This window comes from Culex quinquefasciatus, chromosome 2 (genome assembly GCF_015732765.1).
Source record: "Culex quinquefasciatus strain JHB chromosome 2, VPISU_Cqui_1.0_pri_paternal, whole genome shotgun sequence".
NCBI lineage: Eukaryota > Metazoa > Arthropoda > Insecta > Diptera > Culicidae > Culex > Culex quinquefasciatus.
In genome coordinates, this window is record NC_051862.1 from 13168801 (window position 1) to 13193028 (window position 24228).

At 34.4% G+C, this 24228-nt stretch overlaps 1 protein-coding gene across 4 annotated transcripts in view; it reads left to right on the plus strand.

The window, feature by feature from the left end:
• Positions 1 to 24228, plus strand: part of LOC6032348 (nephrin) — a 392449-nt gene that overhangs the window by 326036 nt on the left and 42185 nt on the right. For all 4 annotated transcript variants that reach the window (XM_038252003.1, XM_038252004.1, XM_038252005.1 and 1 more), the window contains exons 7-12: positions 5479 to 5769; positions 8900 to 9067; positions 10705 to 10836; positions 17797 to 17933; positions 23461 to 23614; positions 23693 to 23830. In XM_038252003.1, the coding sequence (XP_038107931.1) occupies positions 5479 to 5769; positions 8900 to 9067; positions 10705 to 10836; positions 17797 to 17933; positions 23461 to 23614; positions 23693 to 23830 (1020 nt within the window). The remainder of the gene's footprint in view (positions 1 to 5478; positions 5770 to 8899; positions 9068 to 10704; positions 10837 to 17796; positions 17934 to 23460; positions 23615 to 23692; positions 23831 to 24228) is intronic.

Below are 24228 nucleotides of genomic sequence, written 5' to 3' on the forward strand. Positions count from 1 at the left end.
AGTTTTTATCTTTTTTTTACAAAAGGAAGATTTCATAAGGTCCTATAAAAATATGAAACACAATAGCTTACAGAACCTTTTAAAAAACTCTAGATTTAAATTGTCATGCAATATACATTTAGGTTTATTTTATTTTATTAAAATTGAATTTGTTAACCTTTTTACAATGTCTTAACAAGGTTAAAAATGTAAAATTGAATAGTTATTTTCTAAAAATTCTAATCTGTTTTTTATTTTTCTTTTTAAGTGCCGTGCGTTGTTACTTATTTGTTTAAAATTGATTTTTTCGGTGAGAGTCTCTAACGTTGTCATATCAGCTTTTTAGTTAAGTTGGAAGTGTGCAAACAAGTTTCTATAAACAGTTTTTTAAAATAAGTTGTTTAAATAGTGAACATTGGATGGGGTTAGGAGCGAGTGCTAAACCTGCCAAACATACGGGAATTTTCGCTTGGTAATGTGTTTTTTCGAACAAAATTACAAAAGAATTACAAAATTACAAAAATATTACAAAATTACAAAAATATTTCAAAATTACAAAAATATTTCAAAATTACAAAAATATTTCAAAATTACAAAAATATTTCATAATTACAAAAATATTACAAATTTCCAAACAAAACATTACAAAATTCCAAATATATGACAAACTCACCAAAATTTAAAAAAATTACATAAATATTACAAAATGACAATAATATTTAAAAATAACAAAAATATTACAATATTACAATATAACAAAAATATTACAAAATTATAAAAATGTTTCAAAATATCCAACATATTTTAAAATTACAAACAAAATATTATAAAATTGCAAAAATATTACAAAATATTGCAAAATAACTAAAATATCACACAACTACAAAACTATTACAAAATTCAAAAAATATTTCAAAATTCCAAAAATATTACAAAATTACAAACAAAATATTACAAAATAACAAATATATTACAAAGTGACTAAAATATTAGAAATTTAAATAAATATTACAAAATAACAAAAAATATTTTAAAATAACAAAAAAAAATACAATATTACAAAAAAATTGCGTTTTTACAAAAATATTACAAAATTAGAAAAATTAATCCACATTTCTAAAATATTACAAAATATTACAAAATTGCAAAAATATTGCAAAATTACAAAAATGTCACAAAAACAACAAAAATATAACAAAATTACAAAAATTTTGCAAAGTTATAAAAATATGACAAAATTACAAATACATTACAAAATTACAAAATATTAAAAAATCACATAAATATTACAAAATAACAAGCAAAATTCGCATTCGCATTCGCATGGAGATGGTGATCTTAGCGGGTTGCAGACTGGATTTCGTCATGTATTTGTGATGATTGTCTAGCCCAGGTTGCTTAGAAATTGATTAATTAATTAATTAATTATACAAATATTACAAAATAACAAGCAAAATATTACATAAGTCCAAATACATTACAAATTTACCAAAATTTAAAAAAAAAATATTACAAAATTACAAAAATATAACAATATTACAATATTAAAAAAATATTACAAAATTATAAAAATGTTTCAAAATTTCCAATATATTACAAAATTACAAAAAAAAATATTACAAAATTGCAAAAATATTACAAAAAATATTACAAAATTTCAAAAATATCACAAAACTACAAAAATGTTACAAAATTTCAAAAATACTACAAAATTAAAAAATATTTCAAAATTCCAAAAATATTACAAAATTACAAATAGAATATTACAAAATTGCAAAAATATAACAAAAATATTGCAAAATTACAAAAATGTCACAAAACAACAAATATATTACAAAATTTTCAAAAAGTTCAAAATTTTAAAAATATTGCAAATTTACAAAAATATTACAAAATTACAAAAGTATCGCAAAATTACAAAAATATTACAAAATTTCAAAAATATCGCAGAATTATAAAAATTTTACAAAATTATAGAATTATTAAAATAATAGAAAATTAAAAAAAAAATCAGTTATTTAAAATTGTACTAAAATCACACCAGCTACCTTAAAACTCTGTTCCAAGTTCTTCTCCTGCTGATGGGTTTCTCTGGACTGGTACAGTTAGACAATTGGGTCCTTAAATTAAGCTTAAATTTGTGATATTATCGTTCACATCGCTAAAGCTCAATTTTTCTGAGTAAAATAACCTTTTGTTCAACCGCAAAGCATTTAAAATTGATTTTTAAATAAATTTTGAAAAATTATCTTCGTGGCCCTTTTTGACAAAAAAGGGACCGAAAAATTGTTGTCTTGTCAATTTTTTTTGCATTTAAATGAAAAAAAAAAACTGATCAGAAATGGTTTTTACGCGTGTTTTTCTACCGTTGTACATAAAAATTCACATAGGGCTTTAGGACCCAATTGCCAAAAATATAAATCTAAAACAAAAAGTAATTATGTTTTTTGATCAATGAATACAGAAATATTCAAAGGCATACACAGAAAAAAATATTCCTATAAATTTACATTATTTATCATGTACCAAAAGGTATCATGATAAATGATGTATATTTACACTAGATTCATTGGAAATTTACATTAGTTTTGAACATTAACATTAGTTTTGGAATTTACATTAGTTTTGGAATTTACATTTGTTCAAATCAACTAATTCTGATTGGCCAATGGGAATGAGATGCTCGACTTGGATTGCAGTAGGAAAAGGGTGTGGCCAAAGTTCTATTTTAAAATGATGGAAGCGGGCAGCAAAAGGAAATTCTGATTTTAAAAAGTTGTTTCACAGGTAGCGGACGCTTTCTCGTCGACGGCCAAGTGGAATAACGCTGGACTGGAATCGAACGGACGACGGGTAGGATGTTCGGTGTTACTGCTGCTACCCGCTGCCGACTGAGCCATCTTCGCATTTTATAGACGAGCGGCAAAAGCATCAACTTGCTCAGGTCGAGGCGCAGGCAGTGGGCCAGTGAATTATGAGAGCGATAGAAAGAGAACCAAATATAACTATTTTTAGTTCGGGTAGTTTTGAAGTCAACGTTTGGCAGAAATACATAGGGGGATGGCGTCGCTATTTTTAGACCACGTTTTCCACTTTTTCTCATCGAAACTGACTACTTTATCGACTTCATTTTGCTGGGCGAGATAGGACGATGTAACGCCACGATTTATGATTTACATTAAATATGAATTTACAGGAAGCCGAACACGGGTAGAAATTCATCAGATTTGAGTTTCCATGCTCAACGTTTCCATTAGATTCATGATTTACATTAGATTTAGATTTACATTGGAGTAATTTCCATGACTTTTTACTCTTTACATCATATTTCAACTTTACATTGAGTGAGTTTACATAAGAAACAGTAATTACGTGCTGTGTAAATTTACATATTTTTTCTGTGTACTCAAAAAATATTGCATGATAAATCTAGATTGAATTTTCAAAACAAGCTATCACTCATGGATTTCCTATGCAGATAGGACCTTTTATCATGATAAATAATGAAAAATTAAATGCAAGTTTTATGGAAATTTACATCCATTCATATGGAAAATTCATATTACATGCATTTTTATAGATTACATTGAACTTTACATTACCTTCATTTCTATTTGATTTGCCTGTTCCGTGTAGTGAAAAAATACTATTTTTATTCTGTGTATGCTATAATATTCAATTCTAAACATAAATTTGAAATATTGCTTTGCTACGAATTAAAAATATGTTCTCTGAAAACCACTTTCTTACAAAAAAAAACCTCTCTCCCTCATTCACCTCAATTGTCCGTGCAAATCTGCCGCAAATCCGTCATTGTGTTCGCTCATCAAACGGCGGTCGCTGATGTCGACAAAGCGACCTGTTCGCACCTTTTTCCCTTCCTTGGAGGAATTCCACAACCATGAAACCAAGGAGAAAGCTCTCGAAAAAACCTTTCCTCCTCGTGGCCGTCCTTCCCACGCTATTGCCGGAAGGCTGAAAAACTCTCAACACAACTACCAACAGCTCTTCGCCTTTGAAATTGTGCAGCGCTGCAATTCCCAGCCCCAAGGCGGTCCCTTCGGGGGAACAGGAGAGTCCACGTTGGCACGTCCTTTCGCCGCGTCGTCATCGTTGTGTAATTTCGACGGGGAAGAAGTCGACGAAGAAGTCGAAGAAATCCGCTACAAATAAGAAAAGTGATTGAGTAGCTCTCAGTGGTTTTCAATGTGCAGCTTGCAGAAGGAAACGGAGTTCTGGGACGTGACCGAGGCGCCGGCTCCTCCCAAGTCGCAGTCCTTGGCCGAGCCAAGGAATTGTGCAACCATTAGCGCGCGCGATAGACAAGCGCAATTTAATGGTTATTTGAGGGAGGGCCAACAGCACACTACCAGGACTTGGCAGTACGAACGCGGACGGAAAACAAGTTCAAGTCCCAGAGTCCTATTGCGATGTAGGTAAGCTGGGGCGAACGTGACGATCGGAAGACGACAACACCTCCAAGACCGAGCCGGCTAACCCAAGAGGTTGCGGTAAATGTTGCATGAAAATACAGTCAACTTCTGACTGGCTGTGGATGATGCTGATGGTGCCGGGGATTGGTGGCGTGGAACCGATGGGGCACTAAACAGGCGATTGAGAGCGAACGTGATTTGCATGTGCAGCAATAGTTGCGATTTTCCGTTGGGGGATTTCTCGGGATTTTTGGCAGGATTTTTGTTTTTTTTTTGAGAAACTGGATTTGATTTGCGATTGAAGGGTTGTTTTGCTTCAATTCACGTTGGAGAATGATTCGGAAATTTTTATAGATTTCTTCACTTATTCCAAACTACATTAGGAAAAAGCTCTATTTAGACTAAACTTTACAAATTAAGTTCTCCAACTCCCCCTTCCAACAAAACTCCAAAATTGCGAGCATACCCGCCAGAAATGGTCTCCAAATCAAGTGACGCCTTCACCATCACTTCCCCAGCATCATTTCCACTCAATTTTGCCCGGTCCTCGCCGGTGGCGGCATGCGACACTCCTTATCAGTTCCCAAATTTTGCGTGGGGGTGTGGAGGCGTCGTCTGTCATAAAAACTCACTTCCTTACTTTCTGGCCAGGGCTCCGAAGGAGAAAGCTTTCTTGGTTGACTTGGTGCGTGAAAAGTTGACGGCGCATAAATTTCATAACAATGAGATAAGAAATTAATTTCTGAAATCATGGCGAGAAAAAGGGGTTGGGAGAACTTTTTAGGCTAGCAAACTTGAGAGGCAATTTTATTAACTGCCAGGACACGACGAAAGTGCGATGGAATTTCCGGCGGCACGACGAATTTGACGCCCACTTGAAATCGTGATGCCAGGCGTCGCGACGCCACAGCGTTACTTGAGGACGCCACGGTGGGTTTTGATACCCTTCCTATTTTTAGCTCGTTCAAACCCACCGCGTCCCAAAGTTTCTCTGGCTGCGTTTGACAAATTTTAATTAAAATTGATTTATTGATTAAAGAAAACAATTCCACTCCTCTTTCCACAGATCCCCCCGGAGCGCCGTACATCGAGGGCTACACCCAGGGCGAAACGCTGCGGCGCGGCCAGACGGTGGAGCTGATTTGCCGGAGCCGTGGGGGAAATCCGCCCGCCCAGCTCATCTGGTACAAGAACGGGGCCCAGGTCCGGATGGCGTACCGGACGTCCGAGCGGCTGTCGGAGAACATTTACTCGTTTGTGGCCGAAGCCGGCGACAACAAGGCCAAGCTGCGGTGCGAAGCGAACAACGTGATGGCACCGGCGCCGCTCAAAACCGAGGTTACGCTGAGTGTGTTGTGTGAGTATTGAAATTTAGTGTATGAAAAATTAGAAATTTAGAGTTTTGAAATTGAAGGTGTGAACTTTGTAGATTGTAGATAGGCTAAAAGATTACAGAACATCAACCAAGTTTATATTCAGCTGATATTGCACACATATTCAAACATATTGAACCACAATACAGAGTACAAAAAAAAATAATGGTAAATTTCTTATCAAAAATAACAACTCACGAATTCATATTAACATTTGATTTTATTACTAACAGTTTTTTTGTTTGAATCAAAAACAAACAATATTAGATCATTTGATTGAAACTTATCTTAAATTTTGGCAAAAACTTATCTTAAAGAGGCAAAAAAAAATTATCTGATTTCAAAACATGTATTGAATTTTGGATTTTCGAATCATTTTTAAATTTAATTTTTCAAATATCTGATCTCTTTTGAATGCTTTTTAAATAATAATGGATTTTTTTGTTTTCATACCTTCGGATAATCGAACTTTGGATCGACCTAAAAAAAAGTAAAGCAATCCACTTTAACGACCCCCGGGTCTTTTGTGGTATCTGTTGCAAATTTCTGCTCATTTCTAGGCGTCCGAAGGTTATGTGTGGTAAGTCACTCAAAACCTCTTTTACGCTAATGGACCGACGTTTTACTTGGATCGACCTAATTTGTTCAAATAAAAACTTAAATGTTAATCTTTATATTATGAACCCGCCCTTTGTTTTTTTTTTCAATAATGGTCCTGAAATTCTTTGTTGAATATTACTTCTTTTTCGATGTAATTTAACTTGAATTAATGTGTAAATTGTGCAATTCAACATATAAAGAAGGAATGTTTAAATGTATTGGTAAAAATAAATCATAGAAATAGATTTAAACAGACGACAACATTAATGTTTTATTTAAAAAATTCATGGGTTCTAATATTTTTAAATACAGAAAAAACTTTATATACAGTTTTTTAAAAGGTCCTTTGAACATATGAATAAATAGCCAATTGGACCATTTCAATAAAATGATATATATTTTATTATTTTCCTATATCATTGCACACAGTAAAAAAATGTGTAATTTTTGGATGGTGTAAAATTACATCTTTTCTATTGTAATTTCACCACAATTAAGACTGAAAAATGGCAAAAACTACAAAAAAAAATCATTTATGATGTAACACTTTTGCACGTCATTAAACATTTAAATTTAAATGTAATTTGATGTAAATTTGCAACAAATTATACGTAAAAACATGATTTTACGTGTGATTCAACTGTTTACATCAAATCTCAAGTTTACATCAACTGAGTTTACACGTGATTCATCTTTTCCGTGTCGAGTAAATTCACACTTTTTTTTCTGTGTAGGACAACTGGTAAATTCAAACATTTGTTTTGAAAGTTTCATATTATTTATCAAATAGATCTAAATATATTTTGAAAAGTATTTTGCACAATAAAAGAAGATTTTTTTAGACAGTTCATAAATAAATTTTCTCTAATTTGCCGCTTTCAAATGTCGAAACTTTTTATCAATATTTTTTATCCTTGATTTTTTTTACCAATATTGAAACGTGTTGATTTTTAAAAATACAGTTTTTTAACGTCTTACCTTAACCTTATTTATTTCGTTAATTTTGGAAAATGTATAATATTTATTTTTTGAACCAACAATTTTTTTTCTAAATTTTTGGCCCTCAGCTCAAATTGAGATCAAAGGGACAAAAATTAAAAACAAAACAAGGAAAAGCGTCATAAAATGCTTTGAATGCTTGATATTATTTATCAAGTAGATCTTAATATATTTTGAAAACATATTTTGCACAATAAAAAAAGATTGTTTAAAGACAGTTCATAAATTATTTTTCTCTAATTTTCTGCTCAATTAATGAAAACAATGTATAATATGAACATTATTTTTTATATTTATTTTTCTATGATTTGTTTTCCATTTTCAACTAGATTTAATAAAACTTTTTTGCATGAGACCAGAAATTAAAAACAAATATTTTCATTTTTTCAGCAAAAAGTAATATTGATGTTGTATTGAATATTTGACCCTTTTGAAATGATAGTCTTTATCCTAAAATTTTCAAAATCGAATAGATCCTAAAATTTTACAAATGTTTCCTTTTTCAACATTGAAAATTGGACCATAAGTTTCTGTGAAATGTGCCCATAAAAAGGGGAGGCTGTTTGGATGAGACCTGAATAATTTAAATTTTCTTGTCTCTTTGCTTTTATTTGCTTTATTCCAGCAAATCAGTAATGGACAATCATTTGCACTATTTTAAAACTAGATTGTTATACTTAAGTTAAACTTGAAAAAACGGTGCCCTTATGAAAAAAAACTGAAAAAACCTTTTTGATTGCAAATTAAATTTTACATAAAAAATAGATTTTTTTTAAGTAAAATTAATATTTCTTCTACTTTTTTAGAAAATTTTAACATGGTGGCAACATTTTTGCCCACATTTTTATATAGCTCAAAAGTTGCGGTTTTCTGTCCCCTAAACCAATTTCAAAAAAATTAAAAAACGGACTTTGGAAAATTGATGTTTTGTAAAAAAAGTGAATTAAAATATCGGCATTTTTTCCATGTATCAATCTTTTCTGAATATTTCTTATCAATACCTACAACTTTGCCAAAGACACCAAACCGATCAGTAAATTTCTACATTAGTTACAGATTTTCGAATATTTACGTACCATCTTTGTATGGACAGCTGCCTTGCTTGGTTGAACCATTGACATAAAATTGCTTCTTTGTTCATAGGGAAGGCCTTCAAAAAGCTTGAGCCATTTAAAAAAAATAAATTCCATTTCCGGTATTGGTGGAAAATTGCTCTACTGTAACTTGAATTATTGTTGAATTGGAGATCTGAAATTCTAATACTATTCATTTCCTTCTTTGGAATTCCAACATTCCTCGAAATAAAGCATCGATGGCTGCACGAAACCTCCAAACTCGATTATCAAAATTCATTTCCAGCTTCTTCGCTCCGCTCATCAAAACATCAAAAAGCCTTATTTCAACCTATAATGAAAACTCAATTTCGCTCCGTCCACCACACGTTCCATCACAAACACACACACACACACACACATCCAATAACGAGAATCTCCACTCTCTTTCTCCCTTCCACAGTCGCCCCCACCCACGTGACCATTTCCGGCCCGTCGGAGGCCCGCGTCGGCGATCGGGTCCCGCTGCAGTGCCAAACGGCCCCCTCGAACCCGCCAGCGGAGATCAAGTGGAGCGTCGGTGGCCATCAGTTCAAAAATGCCACCTCGCGGACAATCGAAAGCCCCGAAGGTAAGTGGAGAATCTGCTCCCGCTGGATGCTGCTGCTGAAAAAGGATAACAACGCGCTAGTAATTAGCTTCGGTTCGGCCAGGGTTCGCTGAAATTGGACCAACTTCCGTTCGCCACGCGACGAAGAGGGCGAGGACAGCGTCGAATAAACAAAATCAAGCTTTCGCGGAGTATTAATTTGTGGGGCCGGCCATCGTTTGGCCTGGCGGCAGTGTTGCCAGCAGCAGTGGAGGACCGAGAACGTGATTTTGGATCGATTCTGGCCGAACGGACGGGGATGGGGACCCCTTTGGCGTAATTTATTTGATTGGAACGCTGTTTCTCATTATCCATATTTCAATTTGTGTCCGTTCGCGTTGCGAAGCGTTTCGGAGATTTCCAGGAACGGAACGGTAGACAACCGAGCCGGGTCATCGATGACCTTTTTGACTGGCAACCACGGAAGCGGAAGCTTTCGGAAATCAAAGAGCCGCGGGCAATTTCGGGTTGGGATCGAATTATTTAACAGCTCGTCGATGGGAGTCGCATATGCGTTTCAGCGTGACTTCCCCCAGAAATAGATAATTTTAGAATTTTGAAACGTTTCTAACGTTGCAGCTAACATCCATCTAGCTGAAGTCTCAAGCCGAGAACAGAGAGTCAGCAATTCATCACTTAAACTCAAAACTCTTCCCGGTGTCCCAGGTGCCTCAGCCTGACACTACTGACACATATCCTTGGAGCGCGCACATGAACGCGAATCTCGTCAATCAAGCTGCTACCGTCAGCGATCCAAACACACAGTGCGCAGTACAATTACAACGGCAAATAGGGCCTCCTCCCATCGGTCTCCTCTGCCACGAATTAGTTTTATGCTACGACCCTGGCTTTTCGAAGCTGCTCTGGTGGAGGCACATACTGGGATGCAGTGCAGGGACTAGGGTAGTTTGGTTATGGACCATTTGGGAAGTTTTCGAAAAACGACTTTCCTTGATTTTTTTAAATTTGTCTTTGCATTCCCTACACCAAAATAAAAAAAAATCTCGAAAAAATTGGGAAATTCTAGAGATTTATACCAAGTCATGTTTCACAATTGACTCTCAACCCTGTTACTATTCCCCCTTAACAAAACTCAAACTTTGCACGCTCACAACTCACAGCTCTCCCGTCTGCCGAGGGAGAGTCCTATTTATCTTGGACCATATCGCGCAGCATCTGGCCTCCCGTTGGCCAGGGCAGTGCGTGCGTGCGTGCGTGCCCCCATTTACAACAATAGAGTCTGTCAGCGTGAAATTTTATCACGCATCCGAGTGTCCAAACCCAGTTTTCGTCGGCCTCGGAAGGAAGCCCCTGCTCGCTGGCTCGAGTGTAATAAAATATTTACCCAAATTCATCACCGACGAGGGAGGGGGAGGGCGTTCTCTGGTCGTTCAGGACTTGGTGCAGGTCCCGGGATGGCCCGCCACACATCCGGACGGGGTCGTCTCCAATTGCACAGCATCCAGCAGCAGCAGCTGCAACCAGTGAATATGTATGAATTGTTGATATAACCGATTTGTATTTGTCTTTTATCTATACTTCAAACAACAACCCACTACTCATCGTCGGAACACCGGAACGGTCACGGAACGCGCACCCGGAACATGGAAACTGTATAGGCGGCTGGATCACGACCTCGAACATCACGGCCCCGGTGGACACCAGCAAGCGCTCTCTGGTGGTCATCTGCCACGGGCTCAACATGCAGCTGACGGAGAACGTCGTCTCGACCCACACGGTCAACATACTGCGTAAGTTTTTGCCTTCTCTCTCTCCACTCTCTCCTTGCAGAACCACTCTAACGTTGCGTGTTTTGATTATATTTCATCCACGGGCCCCTGGTTCTATACATCCTTTTTCTGCCGGGGTTCCAGAAACCAGATCCTTTCCCCTATTAAAATTTAGTTTTAGAGAAATAATTGTATATTTTCAATGACTAAAATTGTCACATTTGGTGAAAATTGTTAAATTTTCAAAATATTTAAAAAGTTGAACCCACCGTGTAGGAAAGTTCCCAGCTGGCCAAGTTCGCATGTGCCTGGTAAGTTCTCTCCTCTCTACCTGGTACCATATTTGGTGCTGGAACGATGTTCCTAGAGGCCTCTTCTGGTTCAAACTTCAAGTATGGACGCGTGTGGATGGTGCCGGCTAGTAGAGTAGAGTTCTCGAAATTGATCTTGGGGCTGTCCGTGGACGGACCAACCGTGTTCACGTTTACCGTTCATGGAGGTTTAATCGAAATTAAAAATATTGAATTACTCGTTTTAAAATACCAAGTAATTTCCTATGAATTGTCAGAATATTTTGAGCACTGATAAGAACATTATTATTTTATGTAATAACCACTCTCAATCATAAAAAAAATGAGAACAAATATAACTATAACTTTCCTAATTCATAAAGCAACGATTAAAAACCGTGAAGAGAAACTTTATGCATATTTCAATAGTATTTTTTTTTTTTTTTTTTGTAAAAAAAGCTAATTTTGTAAATTATGATGTTGCCAAAAATTAAATTTTTTACCAATCTGTGATCTAAAAATCAAAATTAGTCAAAAAAAATCCCAAAAGGGTCCAAATTGAAAATAACACCGTTTTCCTAACAATTCACAATTGATTACAAAAGTACACAGAAAAAAAAATGATGGTAATATTCATCAGAGAATGGTGACAGATTTTGTGGCAAAAAAAAAATTAATTTTACCCCAGAAAATGATGAATTTTCATCAGTTTTTGATGAATATTCATCAGGTTCACATTTTTACACATTTTTTATGTAATATTACTCAAAAATAGAGTTAATATTCAACCTACCAAATTTTCAACATTCCGAAAGTCAACTTTTTTTTCTGTGTATATAAACATATATTTTTTTTGTACTTTTTAAATTTTTAGCCCTCTGTTTTTTTGTGAAGGGGGAGAAACAAACCATTTGTTTAAAAAAAATACAAAAAAAAAATGTTCGAAAGAATGAAAGTAGCTTGATTAAACCTAAAAATGTAATTTTCCTTGAAAAATATTTTTCCCATTTTCATTAATTTTATTTTCAATTTAAAAACTTTTTTTACTCGGTATCAAAGTACCTTTTTCTGGTTCACATTATTGGAAATCTTTTGCACAGTCATACAATCGATTTATATATTAACTAATCGAGATAAAAAGTAAATATTTAGCTAGCAGTTCTATGTAATCTTGCAAATAAAAATTCTTGTTAACATTTTTGGATATTTCAATTGTTGTGAAACTTTGTCCAACAGTTTCTTTTTAAAATCACGATTTACATTTCAAAATGGCTTACATTTTGTTATTTGGGTATATTGAAATATTGCTCTTGATTAAAAAAAACTATAAAAATTTTATTCATAAACTTGAAAAAATTCACGCAATTTCACTTTTTAACATTAAAAATCTTATCAATGATTTCCAAGATGTAATCGATCGAAAATTGAGGGTCAAATAGGTAAAACTAAGAATTACTTATTTTTGGTCATTTTCATTTTTTGCGAGGCAATATTTCTGCAACTAAAGCATTAAAAATGTTCTCAGCTACTCAAATATTTTTTTTTTTTTCAAATATGGACGAGAATTTAATCCTAAAATGTGTAAAAAATAATGCACTTAGTTTAAGTTTTACTCAAGTACTTTTTTCACATCTATTTTTTAAGTTTCTGTGTGCGTTTTCATTTTTGTCTTCCCAAAAATCTATAATTTGCAAAAAAAAATCTTTGCTTGGTCAAAAACAAAACGTCCGACATTTCCTATAGCTCAACATTTGACACTATTTGTCTACTAAACATATCAAAAAATTAAAAAAAAATCGAAGGTGGTATAGTTTGTCAAAATCGTTTTTTAATCATAACCTACAACTTTGCCCAAGGCACCAAATCGATCAGAAAACCTCTAATCTTATTAAAATTTGTTCACAAACCACTTCTTAACTGAAATTAGAAAACCTTTTTTTAGTAGAGCAAATATTTTGAAAGTATATAAAATGACAAATCTACGCTGAAAACATTACATTTGAAAAGTGATAAAAAATTATAAATTTATTATTGCATTTGGCCTAAATAAGAATAAAAAACATAAAGTTGGACCGTTTTTTAAACACTATCAATGTGCACATCATTCATGATCAGCCATAATAAAAATTATCACCATTCATTACATATCTCTCCACGAAACAAAGAAAAAAAAGTCGTCAAAAACAAGTTATTTTGTTTGCAATGCAATGTTTTTGAATAAAAACATATTGAAAGTTTTAATATTCAAAACATAATTCAAACTATAATGTTGAAGAAAGAATGAAAATAATTATAAGAAATATTTGTAATATTAGTTAAATGGATTGAGCGTTTATAAAATCGGTTAAAATGTAATAGAAATTGGAGTGTAATATAAAATAAAACAAAACTGGTGAATTTTCATTAGGTTTTGGTGAATTTGCAGGTTCTCATTTTTATTTATTTTGTTTTTTTTTTGGTAGACTAACTCTAAAAAGTGTTTATTTTCAAATTAATAAAATCCAAATTTGTTTTTCTGTGTACGTCTAAAAAATATATAAAACTTTAGGTACTGTGTTTTAAATATAGTTCAATGTGTTAGAAGTCATTTCAATTTTAAATGGAATAAAAGTATAGGTAAACTGCCCATGATCGCATAGATGTCCCATATTAATTTTTATCGTTTTTGAATTAATGATGCAGTTTGGTTCAACATCGCGAAAACTTAACACGTAGCCTTATGTGTGGGATAAACTTCAAATGCGTTTTTCTCAGCATGCTGTTTTTTCATATGGGACATTTATGCGAACATGGGCAGTAAAGGTATATTGATTACTCATGGGTAATATGTTCAAGTAGAACTCCTTAGCCCACAAAAAATTAATTTCAGGAGCTTTTTGTGTTTACATTTTTGTTTACATTGTGGCTTCTTTAAAAAACTCATTCATTGAGATGGCATTCCTAAATTTCCCAAAATCTGTGATTTTGCAACGTTGAAATGTATCTCGACCATTTTATAGCTTCCCATTTTCAAATCTCAAACTTCACCCCTAGCAACAGTTCGCCCCAAAAAGCTCCATCGAATCGCCTTTCCGGCGTCCAAAAACTTGCGCGCCCAGCCAGATACTCAAAGCGTGTGTGCGGGGCTCAAATCGAGTCCAGTCGCGTCGTTCAAACTAATTGGTTCCGGACGGGAGCTGGGGAAGCCTCCGATCAAAGTTTCATCAATTTCAACTCTTCCAAATCATTTCCGGGACGTGCCCTGGCCACATGTTTAGTCTTCCTCGCCGGGGTTTTTTGGGTAAACAGAACGCTTTAATCATGTTTCTCCTACTGGCGAGGAGGACTTCCGTTTGGATATCGAGTTATTAATCCAGGGGAAATTTTTTGGGGATTTTCGGGAAGAGGTTTCTGCGCGCCCAACTTGGCGAATAAGTTTCTAATTAGTATGCAAATCAGCTAGCTTGGCTAATTCTTTAACTTTGCCGCTGAAGCTCTGGTTTTGGGTGGTGTGGCTTTGTGAGTTGGGGGAAAACGGACAAGAAAATTGTGCCGGGAAAAACTTTTCCCGGCACTCCCGAAAAATATGGTGTATGGTGTATTTTTAGCTTGAACAAGTTAGAAGACGGGCTTATTTTGAAAGGAAAACTAGGTTACTAAAACGAATTTGATAATACAGATATAAAATAAATTAAACTGCTTTATTTAGCAATTTCAAACGCGCATCTAAAACGAGATTTGTTTGATAACTTTTCTGCACCATTTTAGCTAACTTTCCAGACTGGCAGTCGACAGTTTTCGGCACCCAAAATGTCGTCATCCCCCATAAAAACGCTCCGAACGCGACCACATTCTAGCGTCACACTTCATTAATTGCTCCTAAATAAACATATTTACGAAATAGATTTACCCCCCACAAAGCACGAATCGCTTTCGGCAGTCAAATTTTATGGCACTTTAAGACGAACACATTTTTGGCGCATCCCCCTCCACTTTGGGAAAATTTCGAACCACCTCCCTCACCCCGAAAAAAAGCTTAATATAAACGGATAAAACTTTCCACAGCATCAGCAGCAGTATCAATTTTTGTGACTTTGGAAAAGCGATGTGGCGAGCTGTTTTTGGCAACCCCGTAAGCACTCCATCAATTTGAGGAGGGAGTGCGGGAGGTCCCCTCCCCCCCTTTTCCCCCTTTTCAAATTGATGGTTCAGAGGCTGAAAAATGTGCTTATCTGGCACTTGTCACACCAACTCGAGTAAAAAGAGGAGAAAAGCTGTTTTCAATATCACTTTTGTTTTTTTTAGGAATAAAAATTTAAAATTTACTGCCCACCATCGAATTTAAAGGTGGGTGGGATAATTTTTCCAGTACCCATCACAAATCATGCTGGAAATTTCCTCCCCCAAAAAGGTGACAAAAATTTAAAACGTTCACTCCATCCCCCTCTCCCCAAAGAATCCACAGCAGGCGGTTATCTCTCTTAACTCGGCGTAAAATCTTTATCGCCGAAAGGTCGTAAAATTTATTGGCTAAATCAAAACCGTTCTCGAGCTTCCTTGGGGGAAAAGGTGGATGGAAGTTTTCAGTTTTCCGAAGAGGGAGAAGTCGATTAACTACCACAGGATTTGGGGAACGGAAAGGTTAAATTTTAAATTAAAGTTGTATAAAATTACCAAGTTTAAAGCATTAAACATTAAACATTAAACATTAAACATTAAACATTAAACATTAAACATTAAACATTAAACATTAAACATTAAACATTAAACATTAAACATTAAACATTAAACATTAAACATTAAACATTAAACATTAAACATTAAACATTAAACATTAAACATTAAACATTAAACATTAAACATTAAACATTAAACATTAAACATTAAACATTAAACATTAAACATTAAACATTAAACATTAAACATTAAACATTAAACATTAAACATTAAACATTAAACATTAAACATTAAACATTAAACATTAAACATTAAACATTAAACATTAAACATTAAACATTAAACATTAAACATTAAACATTAAACATTAAACATTAAACATTAAACATTAAACATTAAACATTAAACATTAAACATTAAACATTAAACATTAAACATTAAACATTAAACATTAAACATTAAACATTAAACATTAAACATTAAACATTAAACATTAAACATTAAACATTAAACATTAAACATTAAACATTAAACATTAAACATTAAACATTAAACATTAAACATTAAACATTAAACATTAAACATTAAACATTAAACATTAAACATTAAACATTAAACATTAAACATTAAACATTAAACATTAAACATTAAACATTAAACATTAAACATTAAACATTAAACATTAAACATTAAACATTAAACATTAAACATTAAACATTAAACATTAAACATTAAACATTAAACATTAAACATTAAACATTAAACATTAAACATTAAACATTAAACATTAAACATTAAACATTAAACATTAAACATTAAACATTAAACATTAAACATTAAACATTAAACATTAAACATTAAACATTAAACATTAAACATTAAACATTAAACATTAAACATTAAACATTAAACATTAAACATTAAACATTAAACATTAAACATTAAACATTAAACATTAAACATTAAACATTAAACATTAAACATTAAACATTAAACATTAAACATTAAACGTTAAACATTAAACATTAAACATTAAACATTAAACATTAAACATTAAACATTAAACATTAAACATTAAACATTAAACATTAAACATTAAACATTAAACATTAAACATTAAACATTAAACATTAAACATTAAACATTAAACATTAAACATTAAACATTAAACATTAAACATTAAACATTAAATAGTTTTGTTTTTTTGGTTTCTCGATTAGTCAGTTTGTGACATTCAGTGCCTTTCCATCACGCGATTTCAAAATTGAATATCTCACGACAACATTTACGGCTCTACGTGTCTATCAAGCGTTCCTCCGGCAGTGTTGTTGACGCTCGCAGGTATTTTCCCTGCAAAATAATGAAGAAAATCTGGGAAAATCTAACCCCCCCCCCTTACCTAACCATTCCCGACTAATTGTACGAGATAAGTCTGCCTTCCGAAAATCGAACCTTTGCGGCTTGATTTCGACAGATGTTTCAATGGCCTTTTCTTCCTCCCCCCAGAAAAAGGGAACAACTTTTCGAGATAAAGATTTTAATTGGCTTAACGAATGAGCGCGCGCGTGACTCTTTGAGCTTAGAACCTGTTGAATTTTAGGTGGTGCTGTTGGTGTCACTATCTGATGGTGGATAAATTTCCCCAAAACCGTGCATAAATCCTGCCCCATTATTCTAATCTCAGCAGGACCCATTTTATCGACTTGAGCGAAAAACCAGGACAAAGGATTTTCCTCCACCAAACGCAAAACATACTGCACTGAATTTGAACTGGCAAACAATCTCTGTAAAATATGTTTACTTTTCCTGATCTCCCCCTTCCCACCCACTTTACGACCATTTCTCCCTAATTTCCCAGTGAAACTCAAACCGCCTCCCAAATCCGAACCTTCCATTATCATTAATAATTCATCTCACGTCATTACGGGGGATTTCCCGCAGGTTCTGACCGGGGTGCCCTTCACCCCCCTCCCGCTCCCCCTTGATTTTCATAGTTGTTCTCGTCGTAATTTTTTTTTTTACTCATGCTTTCCAGTGCCGCCGAGTCCGCCGATAATTTCCGGTTACGTGGAAGGCCAAATCATCCCGGCTGGATCCGTGCAGAAGCTGCTGTGCGTTTCCTCCGGCGGCAACCCGCTGGCCACGCTGACCTGGTTCAAGAACGATAAGAAGGTAAGTTTTTTTTTGTTGAAAAAAAATCATTGTTTTTAAATTTTAAATTCAAATTTTAATTTGAAATTTTTTTTTTATATTTTCCATAATTATTTGGGTTTGCTATTTCTGTATGAATTCTTTAAAAACAATTTAACAATTTTATATTTATTTATTATTTTTACGTCTACTTAAAATTATGTTTCTTCTGTTTAGAGTTTCAAGTTTGCACAATATTTTTTATATTTTTTACAGTTTAAATCTACATTTTTGAAATTTCAATTTTGATTTATTTTATTGTGTTATCACCATTGTAATTTTTTGATAGATATTTTTCAACTATCTGATTACTAAATAATTTAACATGTTTTTTTCTCAATTCATATTCAGTAAATGAGTTTAACCAAACTTTACTAATAATCTTGCATCATATAACCTAGATTCAGACATAAACCAAAGCTTCACTTAATATACAAATAACACTTCATTTTTCAACAGCATTTGAGATTTTTTAGCAAGACTTTGTTTCAGATATAGGTGGCACCACTAATGAGGTCACTTGCCTAAAATTGTATGGGAGCGTTATTTTATTACGAAACGCATCAAAAACGGACTTTTAGACCCCCTACCCCCTCGCATAAAATTTCCATTTTTTTTTTTAATTTCCCAAGTAACATTTTTTTTCCAGGAGTTCTACAAGAGCTCTTCAAGATAGCTACAGCATAGCAGTTTGGACCGCGGTGGATAAAATTCTCTTCAAAACTTCTTCAGGAATTTGAAAGCGTACTTGAAGAGAGTTTTATCCTACCGCGGTCCAAACTGCTATGCTGTAGCTATCTTGAAGAGCTCTTGTAGAACTCCTGGAAATAAATGTTACTTGGGTTTGTATGGAGCGACCTCCGACCCTCTCCCCCCATCTGCGTTACGTAATAAAAGAACGCTACCTGGGAAAATCTAACCCCCCACCTAACCATTCCCGACTAAATGTACGAGATGACAGGGTGATCAAAAATGTAAAAATAAAAAAAAATATTAATCGTGATTGCCTGCAATAATCTTCATGAAACTGGTAAAACTAATCTTTTTTAAATAAATTAATGAAAGTTAAATTACGTGTTCGCAAAAATTCTTGAACTTTTTCATTTAAAACATGTTTTAAACGCTTCAAATTTAGCTTTAAATATAGAATTATATAATTGAGAACATATGTGCATAAATACTTTCAATAATTTTAATAATTTTTGAAAACCTTTCTTGCTAAATTGCAAATTTATAACCTATTTAACGAATAATTTTCCATTCATAAAAAGATTAAATATGAAAAAATGCATATGAAAAATGGCAATAAAATATGTTGGAAATTTTTTTTCTGATCTGATTCCGATATAAATTTAAAAAAGCAGAATTTGGAGGGCTAATTGTTGAAGATTTTTATCTAGTTGTTTTGTTAACATTAAGAAACCTTTTTATGGTTTTTTTCACCATTTTTCAGGCTTTGACCAAATTTAAATATCTGACTGTGAAAAAATAAGTTTTGTTGCTGGAATTTAGTTTTATTTAATTTGCTCATCAAATTTTGACGAGATTTTTTTAAAATCTAATAAGCAATTTGTAAGAATTTGTACGACGCATTCTCATCCCCTGGATAATTAAAAAAATCATTTTAATGTTGAAAAATGAACGCGTAAATTTATAACTTGTATTTTTACCATATTTTTTCTGAAAAAAAATCTCGATGTAACTATACACGGATGTTTAGCAAACATTATATATTTGTTTAACAAATTATTTGTATACGTTTCGAATTCAACAACATTTCAGCTGTTACTCCCTTTTTAAACACACTTTTTTTTTAATAAAATTACATAAATAATCATGTAAACTTACACTTCCTACAGTATACTTCTAAATTTTTTTTACTGAGTAAATATCTTTTTGATTAAAATAGTTTTTAAAATTGAAAAAACATTGATAATTTTTTTTCACAAAGTCTTAAATCAAAATTAATTAATTTAATTAATTAAATAAATTTAATTAGAATTAAAAAAATAATGGAAATTTTGAGTTTGTGTTTAAAAGAACAGCCAAAGTACCAAAAAATCATACAAATATGTTTAAAAATGAATTCATTGATTAAAAACTTTGAATTATGTGAAAATTGTACAGTCTGAGAGAACACTGATAACGATATTGTCGTTGAAATTAATGTTGATTTTTAAATTTAAAATCATTATCATATGCGTTCCGCTTAAAATATTCAAACATTTATGATTTCTTTGGTTCTGGTGAAAAACATACAGCTTTAGCAACCATTGTTTGACCATTTCCAGTCAGAAATGGTTTTAAGGACGTCTGTTCAACTTTTTCTCCTCATAATTTGGCAGCAGAATCGTTCAATTTATCAATCGCTTCATATTTGAAACAAACTACCAAAATATGAGCTTTCATTCCCAGTTTGGCTGTTTCGGACAAACTTTTTTTTTCTGCTTCCTTCAACCAACAAAGCTGTTCAGCAAATCACGTACCGAAGGGAAATCAGACGTTATGCGGGTGCGCGAGCAGAAAATCGCTTGCCCCCACCTCCTTCCTGGAAATTGGCTCGGTTTATTGTGTTATATTGAACAGGACCTCGGAAGTCGATTCGGAATCGGAGCAGTAGCAACATTTCAAAATTGCTTATTGACGGCCTAGCCAATTGGCAATTGAAGTTGAGGCTGAAATTAGATAGCAATTTTTGTGTACAGGGGCAGAAAGATTGCTCAGGCGAGGTCCTTGCAAAGTAATTGAATCCTTTCTTCTTGAAATGACGGCTGACATTTGTTCGAGAGATGTCCCGGATAGTGAGGGCAATCTTCAGAGTTCAGAATAACCCTTTGAGTTCTCAACACTTTTATTTAAAAAAAGTTGTAAGCTTTCACAAAAACAGTTTTTGACAAAATCCAAGACTTTTGCCTTAAAAAAAACTAAAAAATACCCTTAAAAGGGTTCCCCTGAATGTCACATCGGAGGAAATGTTAAGTTAGAGAGATGCTTCAAAGACAGGCTCCAGAATAATATTTGCCCCCACTGCGTTCAAAGGACATCTCAGCCGGCCAGTTCTCGTGCCTTTTCAATCAGAGTGTGCACACACGCACTTTTCCCGGTAAAAGATCACACACAATTTTCCAGACAAATTCTTTTTTTTTTCATATCATAGTAGCCATGGCCACGTGCCCGTTCCACACACACAAAGACACAACACCTGGTCTAATTTCAGACTTTTCCACCCCAAAGTGAGTGGTGTGTGTGAGTGTGAGAGAGCTGATGTTTACTTTTTCCACCAAAATGCCCACACGAACTGATAAAAGTTGTTGGTGATTGCAAAAGTGACTGATTTGCAGCGTTTTGGGTTTGCTTTCTAAAAGTAATTTATTCGACTTTTTTTTACATTGAATCACAATTGAAACAAACTTTTTTTTTGCAAAAATAGTTTTGTGAATACATAAAACAATTTATAAGTTATGAGAGTAACCATGCCAACGCCGAAAAATAAACACCCTGACGTCCTGATCAAACATTAACGTGGTGAAAAGGGGGCAGAAGCTGGTGTGTGTGTGTGAGTGTGGGTTTTGCGAGGACCCATCAGGCTGGTCACAAAGGGACGTGTGCGTAATTAAATTATGACTGGCAGGCAGAGAGTCCGAACCCGCTAGGGTGGATCATGGTTTGCCGGGAAACTTTTTGAACGCTCAAAAAAATTCTACTGTACCTAATTTAAACAACGGTAGAAATGGCGATTTTGTCATTTTATACCAGTTTTTTGAAAGATGTTTTAATTGCATATTTTCATCGAGGAGTTATTAGACATATTTACGGAATACTTGTATTTTAATATGTTTAAAAATTGGTATAAAAAGTAATTTTTAAACTTTATACCAGTTTAGAAAACTCTATCAAAACATTTCAATATCATCTTTTCTTCGAGAAATTGTTTGAGATTTTTTTAGATTGCTTCTTCTTGTATGAACTGGTATAAAATAGATCAATCGCTATTTTCACACTTTATACCAGTTTGTAACGTGCTGTAACTTTTGTCTTGTGCATTTTTGTAACGCGCATTCTTTAGGTAAATTACACCTCAGCTTAAGTTGAAAACAAAAATGGTAACATCTAAATACTAAAAGAAAATCAAATTTATTTTAAAATTGAAATTTGAGCAACCCTAACCTTCACATGGGTAGACAGACACGCAGCATCACCGCCACCGCACCGTACATGGCTGGTCGTGGTCGGAAAAGTTAGGAAAAACAGGCCATTTTGGTTTTGGTAGCCACGGGAGGGGGACATCCATAAAATAATAAACGCCGGGGAGAGAAACAAACTGTCAATCAATCGAGCGACCTACGCTGGTCTAATGGTGATGCTGCTGAGTTTTGGTTGAATTTCATGAAATAGACAAATATTTCTAATAAATAAGCTTGAAAAAAGACTTCGCAAAAACCTTTCTCCAATATCATCAAAACCCAATAAAATTTTCCAATCGAACCCAAATGCCGTTTCCCATCTTTTCCCAACTCACTTTGCAGCCATTTCTCAATTTCCCGTTGATTGGTTTTGCAATTAATCCTCACCTTTTCTCGGGCTCTAAAACACAAACCCCTGGCCAAAACCGCGGCGCCGATTGTTGCTCGGCGGCATTCCAAAGGTACAATTTCCATAATTGAGCACTTCATTCCGATGTGGGGGAAAAAAAGCAGGGAAATTCGAGCAATCCAAACCCCTCCCCCCCTCCGAATTCGATGCTCATAACGAGCTTTCAGGTATTCTTGGGTGATTTTTTTCCTTTTAACGGATATACGAAATACAACCCCGTAGAAAGTTGATATTTGTGGGTCGCTTTCCTCACACTTGCACACAAGATTGTCGCAAAAGATCTTCTGAGGGAAAGCCCGAAAAGAAAGGTGCGAGAAAGGACATTAAATTTTAATTTATTTCATCTGGAAGCATAAATATTTATAGCAATAAAATAAATAATATCTCGTTATTATTGCGAAATCAATATCGGCTAAGGACCAAAGGGGGGGGGTGGGCATCTCCTGCTGAGCACGCGATGATTGTGCTGGTCCTTCCCTTACCTCAACCCTAAGGACACCTCCAAGAGATTTCGAGCATCTTTTTTTCGAGATGGTTTATAGCCGTTCCAATTTTATACCGGATTCCACGAACCGGGCTCTGGCTCACTTTGGAAGCATGTGGAATCCAGGTCTTTCCATAATACAATAAAAGTTGACTCCCTTGGAGCTTTTCTCTGTACTTTCGACGGTGTGAAGGTGGGGCGTAACCTGGCGAAGGTTGCCCCTGGGTCGTAAAAATGATTTGCTCCGAATAAGAGAAGTTTTACTGCTGGAAAACAAATGAATCATAATCTTTTTTTGCTAGAAACTAGAAAAACATGTTAACGCCATCTATGAAGCAATAGTTGTTTATCACGCGCACGCCCCTGGTGGCAACTAGCGTAATCTCCAATCTGTCACTTTCCTAACCTCCAAAATCCCTTTCCATTTTCCAGATCAACTCCGTGCTCAAAACCGTGGACAAGTCCGTCTCGGCCGAGCTGACCATCCTGGCGAACGTCACCGACAACATGGCCCGGTACCGCTGCGAGGCGCACAATTCGGCCACCGAAATTCCCCTGTTTGAAACCAAAACCCTCAGCGTGCACTGTAAGTATCGCTCGCAAACCACCAAACCACCCATCAATTCCTGACGGTACAAAAATCTCCATTCTCTCACTCTCTCAGTTGCCCCGGAAACGGTCAAGATAACGATCGACCCGCCCGAGCTGAAGCCCGGCCTGGAGGCCACCCTGATCTGCGACTCGAGCTCGAGCAACCCGCCGGCGGTCATCTCCTGGTGGCGGGACGGCATCGCCGTGCAAGGTGAGTGTGAACTGTGTGGGAAATTGGGGTTAAATTTAAATTTGATTTCAAAATCATATTTTCAAAACTCTTCAGTTTCCGAACTGGTTAGACAGCACTTCAAACTGAACTGGTATAAAATTTCATGAAAACAGTTTTGGAAATGGAATGGTGTACCCGCCGTCGAGCAGTTTTTGACAGTTCGCTCCATAAGAAATACATTGTAAAAAAAAGCATAAACTGCTCGACGGTGAGTGCTTATTAGTAGCTAAATAACCAAAAGTAGTCCTCAAAAATCTGATATGATGCATTCGAGCAGTTTTGACATTTCATCAAAACACACTTGTTAAATAACGGAACACTGGCATTGGAGCACTTTTTGCATTTCGATCAGTTTTGACAGTTCCTCAAATGAAATG